The sequence below is a fragment of the Pleurodeles waltl genome, chromosome 6 (assembly GCF_031143425.1).
Source record: "Pleurodeles waltl isolate 20211129_DDA chromosome 6, aPleWal1.hap1.20221129, whole genome shotgun sequence".
In the NCBI taxonomy this organism is placed as follows: domain Eukaryota; kingdom Metazoa; phylum Chordata; class Amphibia; order Caudata; family Salamandridae; genus Pleurodeles; species Pleurodeles waltl.
The window spans coordinates 1,687,019,588-1,687,035,473 of NC_090445.1; the positions used below are offsets into that span (position 1 = coordinate 1,687,019,588).

At 46.7% G+C, this 15,886-nt stretch overlaps 1 protein-coding gene across 1 annotated transcript; it reads right to left on the reverse strand.

The window, feature by feature from the left end:
* Positions 1 to 2,099: 2,099 nt before the first annotated feature.
* HSPA5 (heat shock protein family A (Hsp70) member 5) lies at positions 2,100 to 13,899 on the reverse strand. The gene is made up of 9 exons (XM_069241748.1): positions 13,616 to 13,899; positions 10,153 to 10,302; positions 9,599 to 9,830; positions 9,200 to 9,334; positions 8,578 to 8,690; positions 8,091 to 8,481; positions 7,633 to 7,870; positions 4,020 to 4,187; positions 2,100 to 3,048 (listed from the first exon to the last, which is right to left on the reverse strand). Exons 2-9 carry the CDS (start codon positions 10,275 to 10,277, stop codon positions 2,486 to 2,488), a joined length of 1,965 nt encoding a protein of 654 aa, XP_069097849.1. The 5' UTR covers positions 10,278 to 10,302; positions 13,616 to 13,899; the 3' UTR covers positions 2,100 to 2,485.
* Positions 13,900 to 15,886: the final 1,987 nt, after the last annotated feature.

The window sequence follows — 15,886 nt, forward strand, 5'->3', positions numbered from 1 at the left end:
CTGCGCGGATCTCCTCTCCTCCAGGACTGCGTGGATCCTGCATCATGGGTGGTGATCTAGAGTGGACCCCTTAGTCCTCTCTAGAAGCTGTCCAACTTGGGAGAAGGTAAGCCCTTGCTTGTTCACACAGGTCAGTACCCCTGTGCACCAAGTCTTTTGCAGCTACCAAGGCTTGTTGGCATCTCCAAGGGATCTTCAAGCTCTGTGTAGCCCCAGCACTCTTCCCTGCAACGCACAGCCCTCTGTGTGCTTCTCCAGCGACGTGGTACCCCTTTCTAGGAGCAGTGCTGGGTCACTGCAACTTCTGTGCTTGCTGCCTGTGGGGGCTGCCTCCTCTTCCTGCGACTCTCCTCCGTGGGTTGAGTTCCCCTGGAACCTTGCTGTCCCCCACAACCCCACATTTCTTCTTCCACATCATTTGCCTTTGAAAAGGCTGGTTGGTGGTTTTTCCACACCACTGATTGACTGCAATCCTTCTGTCTTGGGAAATCAGCAGAATCACTTCAGGAACTCTTCTGCTGCTCCACTGCTGACTGTCTTTGTCCACCATCGACCTGGTCCTGCATCCAGACAGGTGGGTAGTGGCGTCTGCCCCAACCGGACACTCCAAGGGGAACTGGACTTTGTCCCCTTCCTTTAAAGGTCTTCCTCTACCAGGATACATCTTTGGTTTCTTGCAGTCTTGTATAATCCTTTTCTGAAGTCCTTTTGGTGGGATTGGGGAAAACCAGATCATTATTTTTTTTCTCCTGATGGCACTCTGGTACTTACCTTGTGGGTTTTAGTTCCCCCAGCTCCCCTCTAACGATTCCACTTCCTTGGCTACACATCCCGAATGAGTCCTCTGACAGCATCCCCCACCCCGCCCCACCTTTAGATCACAACCCTATCACTCCATCCATAGTGCTTGGAGTGCAATAAACAAAGAGTGATCCATTTGAATACACTCTCCTTTCCTCCCATTCAAGACAGACTACCCCTCCTCAGTTTTCCCATAGCCACCTCAACTTCGTTCCCTAGCGCTCTGAAGCTGGCAAATCTAGCCCAGTGCTATGTTGGCAACCAAACCTACCACAGGCTCACCACATGGTTTGTAAAGTCAAATACTCTAAACCTTGTTGCAGTGTAACAACCCAAGCTCAATTAAGTGCCCCATCCCTTCTTTATCCCAACCAAGCTCCTTCTGCCCCACCAACCAGAGACACCGGACTCCTTAACATTGTACGCTGCTCTAAAGTCTTGAAGATTGGCCCGAGTTTAGTCCATATCATTATGTTCCCTACTGTTACCGAAATCTTTTTTGTAGGGACTCCCCCCCCCCCCCCCCTTCAGAATCCGTTAAAATACAAGACCTGATTGTTCAGCGCTTACATGATGCGCAACTCAACCAAGATAGCATTCATGTTATTCGCCAACAGGAACCACTACCAGCCTGGCTCATGAACATACATTTTGACTGCTTTAAACCTTAAATGTCTATCAAAACACTTTGGTTCACCCGTGACAACCTTCGAAACAGTCAAACAACTATATCCTGGTGCCACCGCTCTCCTGAAGTGAAAGTTTCTCTCAGAAAGTTAAGTTATACCTGCTGTTAAAGCCTTTTACTCTTCCTAATCTGGATGGTGGCAGTGACATACCCCATATGCCTCCTTAGGAGTAACCTACACATCACCTCGATTGACGACTGACATCGGTTTGCCTACCCACACCATCTTTAAAACCAGCAGCATCATTTATAAAGCAATCATGATTAGCACACTCTTAAAAGATAAACTCGGCATCTCCAGTGGTTCTGTGCACCTGTATTCATCAACTCCGCTCCGATTAAGGAAAGAGCTGAAAACCTCTCTAGAGAGCACCACATCACAGCAAATTAACACTCAAAACAGTTTCCTCTCCCATCATTCATTTCCTTTATGCTGGTTTTGGACCCTGTGCTAGCTGGTTGTCTTATTGCTAGCTTTAGACTACAGAAACAGTACATACAAACAACGTTTCTGGAAATCATGACAGGAGTTCAAACAAACCCTTCTAACCAGCATCCATCCACCCCACCACTTAGGACATGCTTTGGAAAAACATTTTACCAGAAACAGTTTAAATATCAAACATTTATTGTGGTCAAATATGGTAGAAAAAAAAACAAATTCTACACCGAATGAACATGACCAATTCTCAAATAAATAGAAATGTTTTTGATGTGAACACAATGTTTCCAAAAATGGTCAGACACCTTTAACAATACCGCCCGCCACCCACCACCCCCTTAGGCACCCCTTCCGCCCCCCCAAAAAAATAAACCCAAGACTTTAGTGACAACTGCTAATGAAAAGCAGTAAACAGCCATGCCAGGCTAGCATTTTAACTCCACTCTCAAAGAGTGAAGATTCCACACATTCGAGAAGTTTCTCCATTCAATATTCAACTGAAGTTCTTTAGTCCATATGTACAATGTTACAGCTTTCAACATAATCCAGAAGACCTACAACTCATCCTTCTCGGCTTCCTCCTCGCCACCAGGGGGAGGCGGTCCTGCACTGCCATAGAGCTTGCTGACTATTGGTTGTACAATTTCTTCCAATTCCTTCTTTTTTGCTTTGAAATCTTCTATGTCAGCATCCTGGTGGCTTTCTAGCCATTCAATCTTCTCTTCAACTGCTTTTTCTACCGTTTCCTTATCTTCAGATGATAATTTACCACCCAATTTCTCTTTGTCGCCAATCTGATTTTTTAAAGAATATGCATAACTTTCCAGCTCATTTCTTGTATCGATTCTCTCCTTTAATTTTTTATCTTCCTCTGCAAACTTCTCTGCATCAGTTACCATCCTTTCGATTTCATCAGGAGTGAGTCGGTTCTGATCATTGGTGATGGTTATTCTGTTTTTGTTTCCAGTACCTTTGTCCTCAGCAGATACACGAAGGATTCCATTTACATCTATTTCAAAGGTAACTTCAATTTGTGGAACACCACGAGGCGCTGGAGGAATTCCAGTCAGATCAAAAGTACCCAACAAGTGGTTGTCCTTGGTCAGTGGACGTTCACCTAAAAGCAAAAAACGAGATTAAAAAGTCGCCCAAGAAAGACTAACACTGTATACCACAATTTAGCCAAAAAGTATAATCCCCAGAGACCAGCTCTCAACACGTTAAAAGTTTGCGTCCCACTTCTCCACACACTAATTACCTGTATCACAGATGCCCTACATTACTTCCCTCATAAGAAAGCTACCAATAATGAAGAAGCAATTGCTCGATTGCAGCGTCACTTTGTTGGATGATCGAGTTCTATTCCATTTAACAGTTGTGTTAAACAGACATTTGAAAGGCAATCAGCAGTCAAGTTAAAAAAAAAAAAAAAAAAAAAAGTTTACTCTCCACAGATCAATGCATGTTTATTTATACCAAATTACATCCAGATGGCTTGTTCCCATTTAAGTCTCAGAATTCTCAGTCTCCGAGACTAAAAGTAAGTTTTACACCTACCAACTGACCCCCTCCCACCACCAGTAATGACAATTTACACACAAACCATTCCAAGTACCAATACTGAAGCAAAAGGTGAAATACAGTATGACTACTTATCCATGTTTTTACATGGATGTAAAACCCTTTCGTGGCGCATGATGCAGTCCTCATGAAGCCATAAAAATTGTAAGAGGCCGATACGCATGCCATTAGATCACAGAAGCATGTTTAACGCAACAACATAAATTCCATTTACCAATTCTTAGGAATTAGAATACTTTTAACACCATATTATTTAAACACACTTGTACCTTTTCGCGGCTAACGTGCATTAATTTTGCTACTCAAAGGATTGGAAACAGAAATTAAATGGGAGGTAAACCAGAGTATCTCAAGAAAGGATCACAATAGCTGTCAAGAGTTGAGAACGTTAACGTAATTGCAACAAGGCTGCTCAAACTAGCTTAGTAGTAGAAGCCAAGCCTATTCATGCTGGACTGATGGAACAACCCGTCCACTATATGGTTTAGTGCAAGTAACAAATCTTACCTTCATAAACTTTGATGGTGACAGTAGGTTGGTTATCAGATGCAGTAGAGAAGATCTGAGACTTCTTTGTGGGTACAACAGTATTTCTTGGGATCAATTTAGTCATGACACCTCCAACAGTCTCAATACCAAGTGTAAGTGGACAAACATCGAGGAGAACCAGGTCACCTACAGAAGGCAAGAGGCAACGTAATTAGATAAATGAGATTAATACACTTCTAAAGAGCTGTTATCTGCAAGTAGTGTCTACACAGTTTCACAATAAGGTAAGACAAGCTACTAGACAGAAAACTGAATGAAGAGTCTAAGAGGTGCGACCTCTCACTTACGTCAACTGAGGAATAACAGTTCAAGCTAAAGGTGGACCAAATATTACGACAGGGATCAAGAGAGTAGACAGAAAATTAGAACACTTCCTATGAACTAAAGCTCTTATGGCATCAAGCATGCCAATGAAGTCATTGCGACCCTTACTCAGAAGAGCTTGCTCGTCTCTTCCATCCAAGCATGTATCCATTTATATTTTCATCTTTCCATGCACCATTTCACTTACGTTCTGTCATATATTCAGTCTTTCACCCAACATGGTCTGTCACCATTCTGTCCATCCAGATCCAAACCCACCTAGATACCCAAAATCATCCATCCACACACCATCAATAATTAGTCCACCCATTCAGCCTTTCATCCATCCCTTTCACTCATCCAATCAATCAACCATCCACTCATTTACCCATTCACTCTTATCCATCTGCCCACCATTTCATCCAGCCATTTACCCTCCTTTTCGCCGATTCCATCCTTTAACTTATCTGGCCTTACACCTTCCCAGCCACCTTTCATTCCATCTATCATTTCCCTTTTCACTCATCCATCCTCCTTTCACTTGCATATTCATCTACCCTTTCACTCATACATCCACCGTTTCATGCAACCATCCTCCTTTTCACTCATCCATCCTTTTACTCCATCCATTTACACTTTCAGTCACTATCCATCCTTTCACTTGTTCATCCATGCATTTATCAATCCACCCCTTCACTTATACACCCACCCACCACTTCATAATTTAAGTTATGACCAGTCGGTAATTTGAGCAGAAGACAGGACATCAGGACAAATTATAGGTTCATGGAGGCAAAATCTGAAGGAACCATGGGAATTTATATTTGGATTTGTTCAAAGAACTACTAAATTGCCTGTGAGGGGCAACAAGGCTTGTGAGTTGAGAAAGCCTGTATTCTCTTCTACCCTACTTGTCGGAGTGAGTGCTAGTAACAAAACTACCTTCCATATGAGAAATGAGGTGTGCTCTGTAAACAAGTTTAAAATGACCACTTCAGGAGGTGAAATAGAACTATGTTCAGGTGCCAGTCCGAGGAAGGAGCCCTTACTGGAGAAAAAATAAAAAAATAAAACTGATTTTTATTTTTTTATGAACCATTCAACAGGAGTAGAAAGAAAATGTGATGAACATCTATAACTTGATATTGCTGTAAGTGTGCCTTAACGGACGCAAGTACCAACTGTGACTGGGCTAGTGAGAGGAGATAGGATAGTTATCTGCCAGATTATGCTAGTATAGGATGTAGGTTTGATTTTCTGGCGTCATAGGCAAAAAAAAAAAAAAAAAAATTCTATTAATGTTTACATGTCTTTTTCGTGGCTTCTGCATAGACTTGAGAATACACCTGCAGTCCTGATGAATACTGAGATCTTTGAATTGACGGAATTTAAGAGCCATGCGCATATGAGACCAGTCGGGTCAGGATGAAGGGCTTGGCATTAGTTTATCATCAAAAGTTTACAGGATGTTGGCAGGTGAATGTGGTTGTATTCGGATAGCAGGAGATGCTTTGTGAATCACTGCTGCACTAGCCACCTGAGGGCTAACAGGATGAGACAACACTGCTTTGCTTTCCTCTTGGTGAGAAGCATTCCTCCAAGATCCTGTATGTGGATGCCAACTTGGAGCAGTGGCATTTGCAGGTTTCATTTGTTGCAAAGGGATGCAGAGCCAGTTTGCCACAGAACGAGACCACTGGATCAAACTCCCTTCGTAGAGGCTGTTTCCAGTATTGTTTTGTAAGCCATCTTCAGGTTTCCTGATCTTCCTTGGACAGCTTTAAAAAATCCCTTGCCATATCAGCCTGCTGCTGCTGGATTAAGACTCTGCCCACACCAGGTGCAGGCAGTGTCCCAGTTACTGCCTATGGACCGGTCAGTCACTGCTAAGGTAGACTCCCTTAAGCCCAGGATATATGTGCATCAGGGAAATGAGCCTCTAAGCCTTCCTCTGCCTTTGATGTTTAAGTAGCTGGACTCCAGCACGAGGTCAAGACTCTGTTCCCAGCAAGCGGGAACCCAGTGGACACCGAGAATCCTAGGAAGACTCACGACTGGTGGTAGCAGTTCCCTGTTAACTGCAGGAGTAAAGGTGGGCTGAGATCAAAGAACTGAGACTACGGGCTCTGCCGGTCCGAGCCTAATGAAACGAGTCAAGCCTCTACTCCCCGCTAAAAGGACCTCCAGCTGCCAGAAAGCCTGTGGCCCACCCTTGAAGCTACCAAGGCTGGAAACCAGGAACACACCACATTCAGACTCCAGGGCAAAAAAGCTACAAAGTTCATTTTGGTGCCTAAATTAAGATTAGACTGTATTCTAATGTTCTAAACTGGTGTCAGATTTTCTGCCAAGTCATGTAATTTACTTATCCATGTTGGTAACGCGAAATGCTTCACACATGTTCCTCTAAGTAGCCTGACTGCTCTGCCACACTACCAGGACTGCGTGAGGTTGTGTAGAGTGAATCCGATGTCCACTACTGGGTATTGGTATTCTATGTTCAGACTACCTTGTCATACCATATAATACCTTCACCTTGCTACAAACAATTTAGGTAGTGTGTACGCAAAATCCCTCAACAAATGTGACAAGAGGATTTGCCCAGCTAAAAGACTCCACGTTCCCCAAATTAAACCACACAAATCTGTATATGAGGACGTGTTTGTATGAAGTGAATGCCCCCTTTTATTTAGCGCATGACTAAATTTATCCTTCAATAAGAGGGGAGTAATGTTGCATATACAAACCTTTCCATGCGTATCAGGGTTTATCTGTCCTGCTGAAAGGCATTTGACCCTATTAGGGCACGTGAATATCTGAATAGTTTAATTGTTTGCCACACGAGTTTTACCAATTGTTCCACAGATATCATATGCTCAGTGTAAATCTTGCCACAAGATTTAAGAAAGATTTTGTTGGTGTATTCTTTTAGGCAATTTATCTTTTTAATTTATCTCATCTAGCCACCACTAAAGAGCTCCTTCATGGTCCAAGTTTGAACTCACCCAGATACAGTTAGTGTCCAGGTAAGGACTCTGATGTAGAGTGCCAGTGGAATTTCCAGTGGACAAGCCCCCCCCCCCCCTCCCCAACCCACTTTTTTTTTTTTAGTAAGAAACTTCCCCCTAAGGCTATGGTGCAAGTCCTTGGTACCCTATTGAGTTATTTTGATGGTTGGAAATGAATAGGAAACCCACTCTCTAGACTGAACTGGATTATTTTGTAATCAAGGAGTGCAGAAGCAAAAACCACACACACTCGCGCATACCTGTATCCTGATCTCCTGAAAGTACACCAGCCTGGACAGCAGCACCATAAGCTACGGCCTCATCTGGGTTGATACCACGTGAAGGCTCCTTTCCATTGAAAAACTCCTTTACCAACTGCTGAATTTTGGGGATACGAGTGGAACCGCCTACAAGGACTATTTCATCAATGTCCGTTTTCTTTAAGTCAGAGTCTTCCAAAACCTTCTGTACAGGCTTCATAGTTGAACGGAAGAGATCCTGAAATTAAATAATTACATTTTAGAATAGGCAAAGCAGTTTACGGACAATAGCAAATCGCTTTCAAGGACAGCACTTTGACACCAAATAACAGAGTTGGAGACACGCCTTCAGAGTTGACCAACGGCTCTATGGCCCCTTATTCCATTGTTGCCTAGCCTTACTTCAACTAGCCCCCCGCCCCCGTACCCCCCCCCCCAAAAAAAAACCTCAAACATACCATATTTAGTTCCTCAAATTTGGCGCGAGTCAGTGTTTCAGAGAAATCCTCTCCTTCGAAGAAGGACTCAATTTCAATTCTGGCCTGGTGCTGTGCTGACAGGGCCCTCTTGGCTTTCTCAACCTCACGACGCAGCTTCTGTACTGCTCTGTTGTCTTTACGAACATCTTTACCGGTCTTTTTCTTGTATAGTTTGATAAAGTGCTCCATAACACGTTGGTCAAAGTCTTCGCCACCTAAGTGAGTATCTCCGTTTGTAGCTACAACCTCGAAGACGCCATTGTCAATAGTAAGTAGCGATACATCAAAGGTTCCACCACCCAAATCAAACACAAGGATATTCTTTTCGCCGTCTTTCTTATCCAAACCATATGCAATAGCGGCAGCGGTTCTGTAAGAGGAAAGTTATTACAGGAATTAGCTTACCGACACACGCACACCTAACCGCCTACAAATAAATGCAAGGAAAACAAGTCTTAAAACTTACGGTTCATTGATTATTCTCATCACATTCAGTCCAGCAATGGTACCAGCATCTTTGGTAGCCTGACGCTGGGCATCATTAAAATAGGCAGGCACAGTGACAACAGCATGAGTAACCTAAATTAAGTATGAAAATACAACATAATTAAAATGACACCAAGTTGAGTTATCACATTATCAGCTAACAACACTTCCTTTTTTTTTTTTTTAGTTAAGAAATAATAGCTAGTGAAATGACATGTACTCCACCTTTAATACTTAGAGTAATACCGAATGTTTTGATATTTTTATTTAGTAGCCTTAGTTTTCAGGAAACGGAAAAGGTTAGGGAACAGAAAGAACTAAAAGCCAAGCCACAGAACTTGTGCATCTGAAAAGAGTCCATACCATCTGCAGAAGGGACGCAGAGTATGAAGATTATAGCTGACAGGAACTCGTTTCAGTGAGGGGCATCAGCAAATCACAGTACAATTATTGTAGGGAGATTAAAGTAACATTGGCACTAAATGGACTATGTCAGGCGCATCTAATTAAAACGTTTCACCTAAAAGTACCCTACTAAAAATGTGAAAATGACATAATGCCTGGTTTATATGTTACACCACACAAGGGCATTTCAATCATACCTTCTTTCCGAGATAGGCTTCGGCGGTTTCCTTCATTTTTGTCAGGACCATTGCAGAAATCTCTTCAGGGGCAAATGACTTGCTCTGATCAGCAATATCCACTTGAATATATGGCTTTGTTTTCTTTTCAATAACCTAAGCAATAGAAGTGCAGAGTGAACCTCAGCTCATCCATCACTGCGCCTAGCAGAACTAACACTGATGACGTTTTATCAAGATCTGTCTACTTAGGCTGTTTTTCGGACTAATTATTAAATTTACTCTGCAACTGTAGAGCATTAAAGCTACTGATTTTTTTTTAAAAACCGAAAATACTCATCTTTAAACTCAAACAGAAAAGGCGTTTGCAATTTTCGATTTCTAAACTCTGTCATCCTTCTGCGATAATGTACCACCTACCTTAAATGGCAGATATTTGATGTCCTGCTGAACAGAGGGATCATTCCATGTGCGGCCTATCAGGCGTTTAGCATCAAACACCGTATTCTCCGGATTTGATGTCAACTGGTTCTTTGCTGCATCACCTATAAGTCGTTCACCTTCTGGAGTGAAAGCCACATAGGATGGAGTAATGCGATTACCCTGGTCATTGGCAATGATTTCCACGCGTCCATTTTTGAAAACGCCAACACTGGGGGAAAATAAATACAAGTTAATGTGAAACCAAATAAACCATGTTAATTCCCATCAAAGGCAAATTAGTCTCACGGCCAATATGCAAGTCATATAGAGTGGAGGGTGGAGTTTAAGTACATAAAGACAGTATTATTCACTCAAAGGCACAACAACAAAAAAGACACTTCCAATAGCCTTTAAACATTGCCTTAAAAAAAAAGGGGGGGGGGGGGGGGGGGGGAACTGAAGATGCTATAAACCATTCAAGATCCCTTTCATTATATTTGCCAGCATTTAAAGGAATAACTGTTTCTTAGCAGAAATAAACGGGAACATACCATGAATATGTGGTACCAAGGTCTATTCCAACCACTGTGCCAACTTCTTCCTTCTTGTCATCTTCATCCGCAAGGGCGCTGGTGACAACCAGCAGTGCAATTAAAAACTGCCTCATCCTGGTCATGTGACCTTAACTCTGTGGGCTTCAACTAAGAGGAAAAAAATTAAATTAAGTCAACCATGTTTAGTAATTATGTAACACAAAGGTTATACGAGTCATTTTACAAAGTTTACTTTTGAAAAACCTCGGGGCAGTACACAAGATCAAGCAAACAATTTACGTTATGCAAGTACTATGTTAATTTACAAGAAACTCGATACGAGATTAAAAGATTCGTAACTGCACAACTGGGAGCTGCAATGTCGAGTTACACCCGACATTAGAAAGATCATTCCCAACACGCAAATCCGTATCACCGGAAAGTCACGGTGGTGCAAAGTCTTTCAATATCAGCCAGTAGAAGGGGGCAACAGGCACGCGATAAGGCTGTGAGCATGTTGTTTGTTAACAAAAACCTTAAAGAATCCTTGTCCACTCAATGAAACATGAATCGCACAAGGCCTCACGATCTATTTCGCGATTCCTTATTAAGAAATGCATGCATATGTAAAGTAGTTAATGCATGGCGTAGCTTGAGGACTGGGGAAGTATGAACATTGTAACATCACCTTATACCCAGAACAAACTACAGTTACAACCGGATTTTTCAAAACGTGCTCATGAAGGTAGTTCTTGCATAACGTAAGCCAGAGCAGTGTAAACCAAATCCATACGCCAAACCCTGGCAGACCCACACCCAGACAACATCAGCACAACTAAGACATAGTCGAGAACATGGAGTAAAGCTCATGCCAGTTCTGTCAGTTTTCCGCCCCATCCACGAGCCTCACCGTCAGTACTCTATGAATGATCCCCGCGTCCGAGCGGACCCACCTAGTGTCATGGCCTCGGAGGCCTGTCACATGGCTCTGGCAGAGGCCCGGCCGGAGTGGCATCATCGGGGCAACGAGACACGACGCAACCATCGCTTCACCCATCCCCACTCGAGCTGCAACCCTCTCCCACCGGAAGAGAAGCCCCTGGACAACATGACGCATAAAGGACACCACGCAGCCCCTGTAGAAGGACCCTCCATCCCTGACAAGGCTCATACTGCAAGAGCCCATCACCCCCCCACCCCTCATACTGCAAGAACCACATCACCCCCCGCCCCTCCAAGGCTCATACTGCAAGAACCCATCACCCCTCCAAGCCTCATACTGCAAGGGCCCATCACCCCCCCACCCCTCCAAGCCTCATACTGCAAGGGCCCATCACCCCTCCAAGCCTCATACTGTAAGAGCCCATCACCCCCCCACCCCTCCAAGCCTCATACTGCAAGAGCCCATCACCCCCCGCCCCTCCAAGGCTCATACTGCAAGAACCCATCACCCCTCCAAGCCTCATACTGCAAGGGCCCATCACCCCCCCACCCCTCCAAGCCTCATACTGCAAGGGCCCATCACCCCTCCAAGCCTCATACTGTAAGAGCCCATCACCTCCCCACCCCTCCAAGCCTCATACTGCAAGAGCCCATCACCTCCCCACCCCTCCAAGCCTCATACTGCAAGAGCCCATCACCCCCCCACCCCTCATACTGCAAGAGCCCATCACCCCCCCACCCCTCATACTGCAAGAACCACATCACCCCTCCAAGCCTCATACTGCAAGGGCCCATCACCCCTCCAAGCCTCATACTGCAAGGGCCCATCACCCCCCCACCCCTCATACTGCAAGACCACATCACCCCCCGCCCCTCCAAGGCTCATACTGCAAGAGCCCATCACCCCTCCAAGCCTCATACTGCAAGAGCCCATCACCCCTCCAAGCCTCATACTGCAAGAGCCCATCACCCCTCCAAGCCTCATACTGCAAGAGCCCATCACCCCCCCACCCCTCATACTGCAAGGGCCCATCACCCCTCCAAGCCTCATACTGTAAGAGCCCATCACCCCTCATACTGCAAGACCACATCACCCCCCGCCCCTCCAAGGCTCATACTGCAAGAGCCCATCACCCCTCCAAGCCTCATACTGCAAGAGCCCATCACCCCTCCAAGCCTCATACTGCAAGGGCCCATCACCCCCCCACCCCTCCAAGCCTCATACTGCAAGGGCCCATCACCCCTCCAAGCCTCATACTGCAAGAGCCCATCACCCCTCCAAGCCTCATACTGCAAGAGCCCATCACCCCTCCAAGCCTCATACTGCAAGAGCCCATCACCCCCCCACCCCTCCAAGCCTCATACTGCAAGGGCCCATCACCCCCCCCACCCCTCCAAGCCTCATACTGCAAGGGCCCATCACCCCTCCAAGCCTCATACTGTAAGAGCCCATCACCCCCCCACCCCTCATACTGCAAGACCACATCACCCCCCGCCCCTCCAAGGCTCATACTGCAAGAGCCCATCACCCCTCCAAGCCTCATACTGCAAGAGCCCATCACCCCTCCAAGCCTCATACTGCAAGGGCCCATCACCCCCCACCCCTCCAAGCCTCATACTGCAAGGGCCCATCACCCCCCCACCCCTCATACTGCAAGGGCCCATCACCCCCCCACCCCTCCAAGCCTCATACTGCAAGGGCCCATCACCCCCCCACCCCTCCAAGCCTCATACTGCAAGGGCCCATCACCCCCCCACCCCTCCAAGCCTCATACTGCAAGGGCCCATCACCCCCCCACCCCTCCAAGCCTCATACTGCAAGGGCCCATCACCCCCCCACCCCTCCAAGCCTCATACTGCAAGGGCCCATCACCCCCCCACCCCTCATACTGCAAGGGCCCATCACCCCCCCCACCCCTCCAAGCCTCATACTGCAAGGGCCCATCACCCCCCCACCCCTCCAAGCCTCATACTGCAAGGGCCCATCACCCCCCCACCCCTCCAAGCCTCATACTGCAAGGGCCCATCACCCCCCCACCCCTCCAAGCCTCATACTGCAAGGGCCCATCACCCCCCCCACCCCTCCAAGCCTCATACTGCAAGGGCCCATCACCCCCCCACCACTCCAAGCCTCATACTGCAAGGGCCCATCACCCCCCCCCCCCCCCGAGTGCTGAACGTAAGGCCTAGGCCCATACCCGACCCCCGGCAAGAGAACACCCAGGCACCGGGACACTGACAGGAAGGCCTCATCCTCCACCTCCCTTCCTCCGAGGACCTACACAGGAAGGCCCCATCCACCGCCTTCCTGCAAGGGGCTTTAAAGAAGGCCTCACCCACCTCTCTCCTCCGAGGAGCTTGACAGTTAGCACACCACCACTCCACTCCGCGTGGGAGCGCACGACAGATACCGCACTTCACCGTTCAAGAAGCCGGCTGACACTAGGCCTCCCGGGACCCACTGGGGCACCTCGGATCGGGCTGTCAGACATTGGACAGCGACCTCCTCCCTCCCCCTGCAGGTAGAGGCCCAGCTTACCTAGGGCGCTCAGTCGTCGGATGCACCACACAATCCTGTGAGGCAGAGGGAGCTCGGACTGCGGCTCTGTCCGGGTGAGGGCGATCCACAACCACGCTGGCTGGCAGAGAACGTTCCGTGCGGCGGCTGGCTCTCGGTCACGTTTCCTGTCAGGGCGGCGGCGACAGCTTCCAGACACTTCTATCGCGCACTTTCTATCTCTGTCAGCCTGTGAGAGGAGTGATACCGGTCTCCGCGCGCCGCTCGCATATATATTCTAGCGCGACCGTCCAGTCGTGGAGCACGCTCATTGGCTGGGCTGACTCGCGTTGGAAGCCGGCAATTGGCCAACTCCGACATGCTGGCCGCACCGGATTCGCACACGTAACTGATTTCGGTGACGTAGGGGACCCTCCTCCACCCAGTGTGCATGTCAGTCATTGTCTTGATGTCGCGGTCCAATTAGAGCGGCGGTTTGCGTCAGCCGGAAGCACCTTATTGGTTAGTGCCCTTGCCCGTTCCATTCATAGTTTGTGACGTGGAAAACTGGGGTGGCTTGTCGCCTCAGGCACCCAGATCGTCTTTATTTCATGAGATTACGCCGCATACCGCAAAACGATGTGGAGGAAAACACCTAACGGTCTAATCGACTGTCACAAGAACACTACGGCCATCTTGGTACACATACAGATTTGAAATACACAAACGACAGTTAATTAAGATACTTGAATGTTTTTGATATATCAATTACGAGATTTATCGCAAAACGATTGGCATTAATAGCAGGTTTTATCTTTACATAAGTTTCAACTATGCTACACTTTACAATTTACAAAATAATATATTGGATATAAACATTTAAATTGAAAACAAGCCACCAAACATGTCCCTTAGGCGTTTTCCTTATAATTCCCGGTTTATTAGCTATTACGCTAGTATCCAGTTTTAAATGTGTCCTCTGTGACTCAACAATGACGGGGCCATCTTTGACTAGTGCTACTCAACAGGGAATTAGGGGCGAGTCTCGCCACTTTTTTTTTTAGCAAACCGTTATTTTGAGCAATGCATCAAACAATGAGTAGTTGCATACAACGATATTTAACATTTTCTATTTTATGTCCAGTAAAGAATGCTGAGTACGACGAATTACTTACTTTGCAGTTCATACTTACATTATATTTTTTAAATATCTAAACTCAATTGACTACCTACTACTCGAGTATTTTTACTTTACTTTTACAGTTTATCAATTTCAACACTTATTTTCCATTCTGAGCGGGGTTGGATGTCTTTCTAAGATGGGTGCAACGTCAGGCTAAATATTTGCCGTTGTCCGTCTCCTATTTCCAGCCTTCGATAGTTTCTCTGCAGGGTCTTGGCACGCGGGGCTGTCCCCTCCCGCTCTCCTTCCGGTAGTCCTTCTTCCGTGTCCACTAGCTCTAGAACTCTCCCGGCATTGCTCGTGCTGCTGCCCCGGTGTCATCATTCTCGCCCACTGTTGCATCCTCCTGGGTGGCCCGCAGGCCCGTGGCTCAGCGCCTGTCTCATTGGCCCACGTATCCTCTCTCCCTGCTGCCTTACACCTGACGGGGATGGTCTTGCAGTGCGTTGCAGGGGACGCACCTCCTGGCCTGCGACCTTCCACAGGGTGGGGTTTCCCTTCTGCACTGAATGTTTTATCTCTTCTCGAGCCTCGGCAGATTGTGCAATTTATTTGTGTGGTTTTGGGCGCATATAAGAGTGACCCGTTAGTCCCCAGGGTTTATTTACCAGTAATTCTACGTTTTTCACATTTTGCACCTTACTCGTGCCGGGTGCCAGTCTATCGGGGGCATGAGGTATGACCTATTGCTGGCAGGCTGGGTCTAATTATGCGTTTTTCACATTTTGGACCTCACTCGTGCAGGGTGCCAGTCTAGCCAGGCAGGAGGTACAACCTAGTGCTTGCAGGCTGGGTCTAATTATGCGTTTTTCACATTTTGGACCTCACTCGTGCAGGGTGCCAGTCTAGCCAGGCAGGAGGTACAACCTAGTGCTTGCAGGCTGGGTCTAATTATGCGTTTTTCACATTTTGGACCTCACTCGTGCAGGGTGCCAGTCTAGCCAGGCAGGAGGTACAACCTAGTGCTTGCAGGCTGGGTCTAATTCTGCATTTTTCACATTTTGGACCTCACTCGTGCAGGGTGCCAGTCTAGCCAGGCAGGAGGTATGACCTAGTGCTGGCAGACTGGATCTAATTATATATTTTTCACATTTTGGACCTCACTCGTGCAGGGTGCCAGTCTAGCTGGG

Excerpts from the sequence above, each read along its gene's own strand:
- HSPA5 (XM_069241748.1), bottom strand. The coding sequence starts at position 10,277 with ATGACCAGGATGAGGCAGTTTTTAATTGCACTGCTGGTTGTCACCAGC. Across the intron at positions 9,831-10,152 it reads CTTGGTACCACATATTCATG|TGTTGGCGTTTTCAAAAATG; the intron begins GTATGTTCCCGT and ends ATTTTCCCCCAG. Across the intron at positions 7,871-8,090 it reads AATTTGAGGAACTAAATATG|GATCTCTTCCGTTCAACTAT; the intron begins GTATGTTTGAGG and ends ATTTAATTTCAG.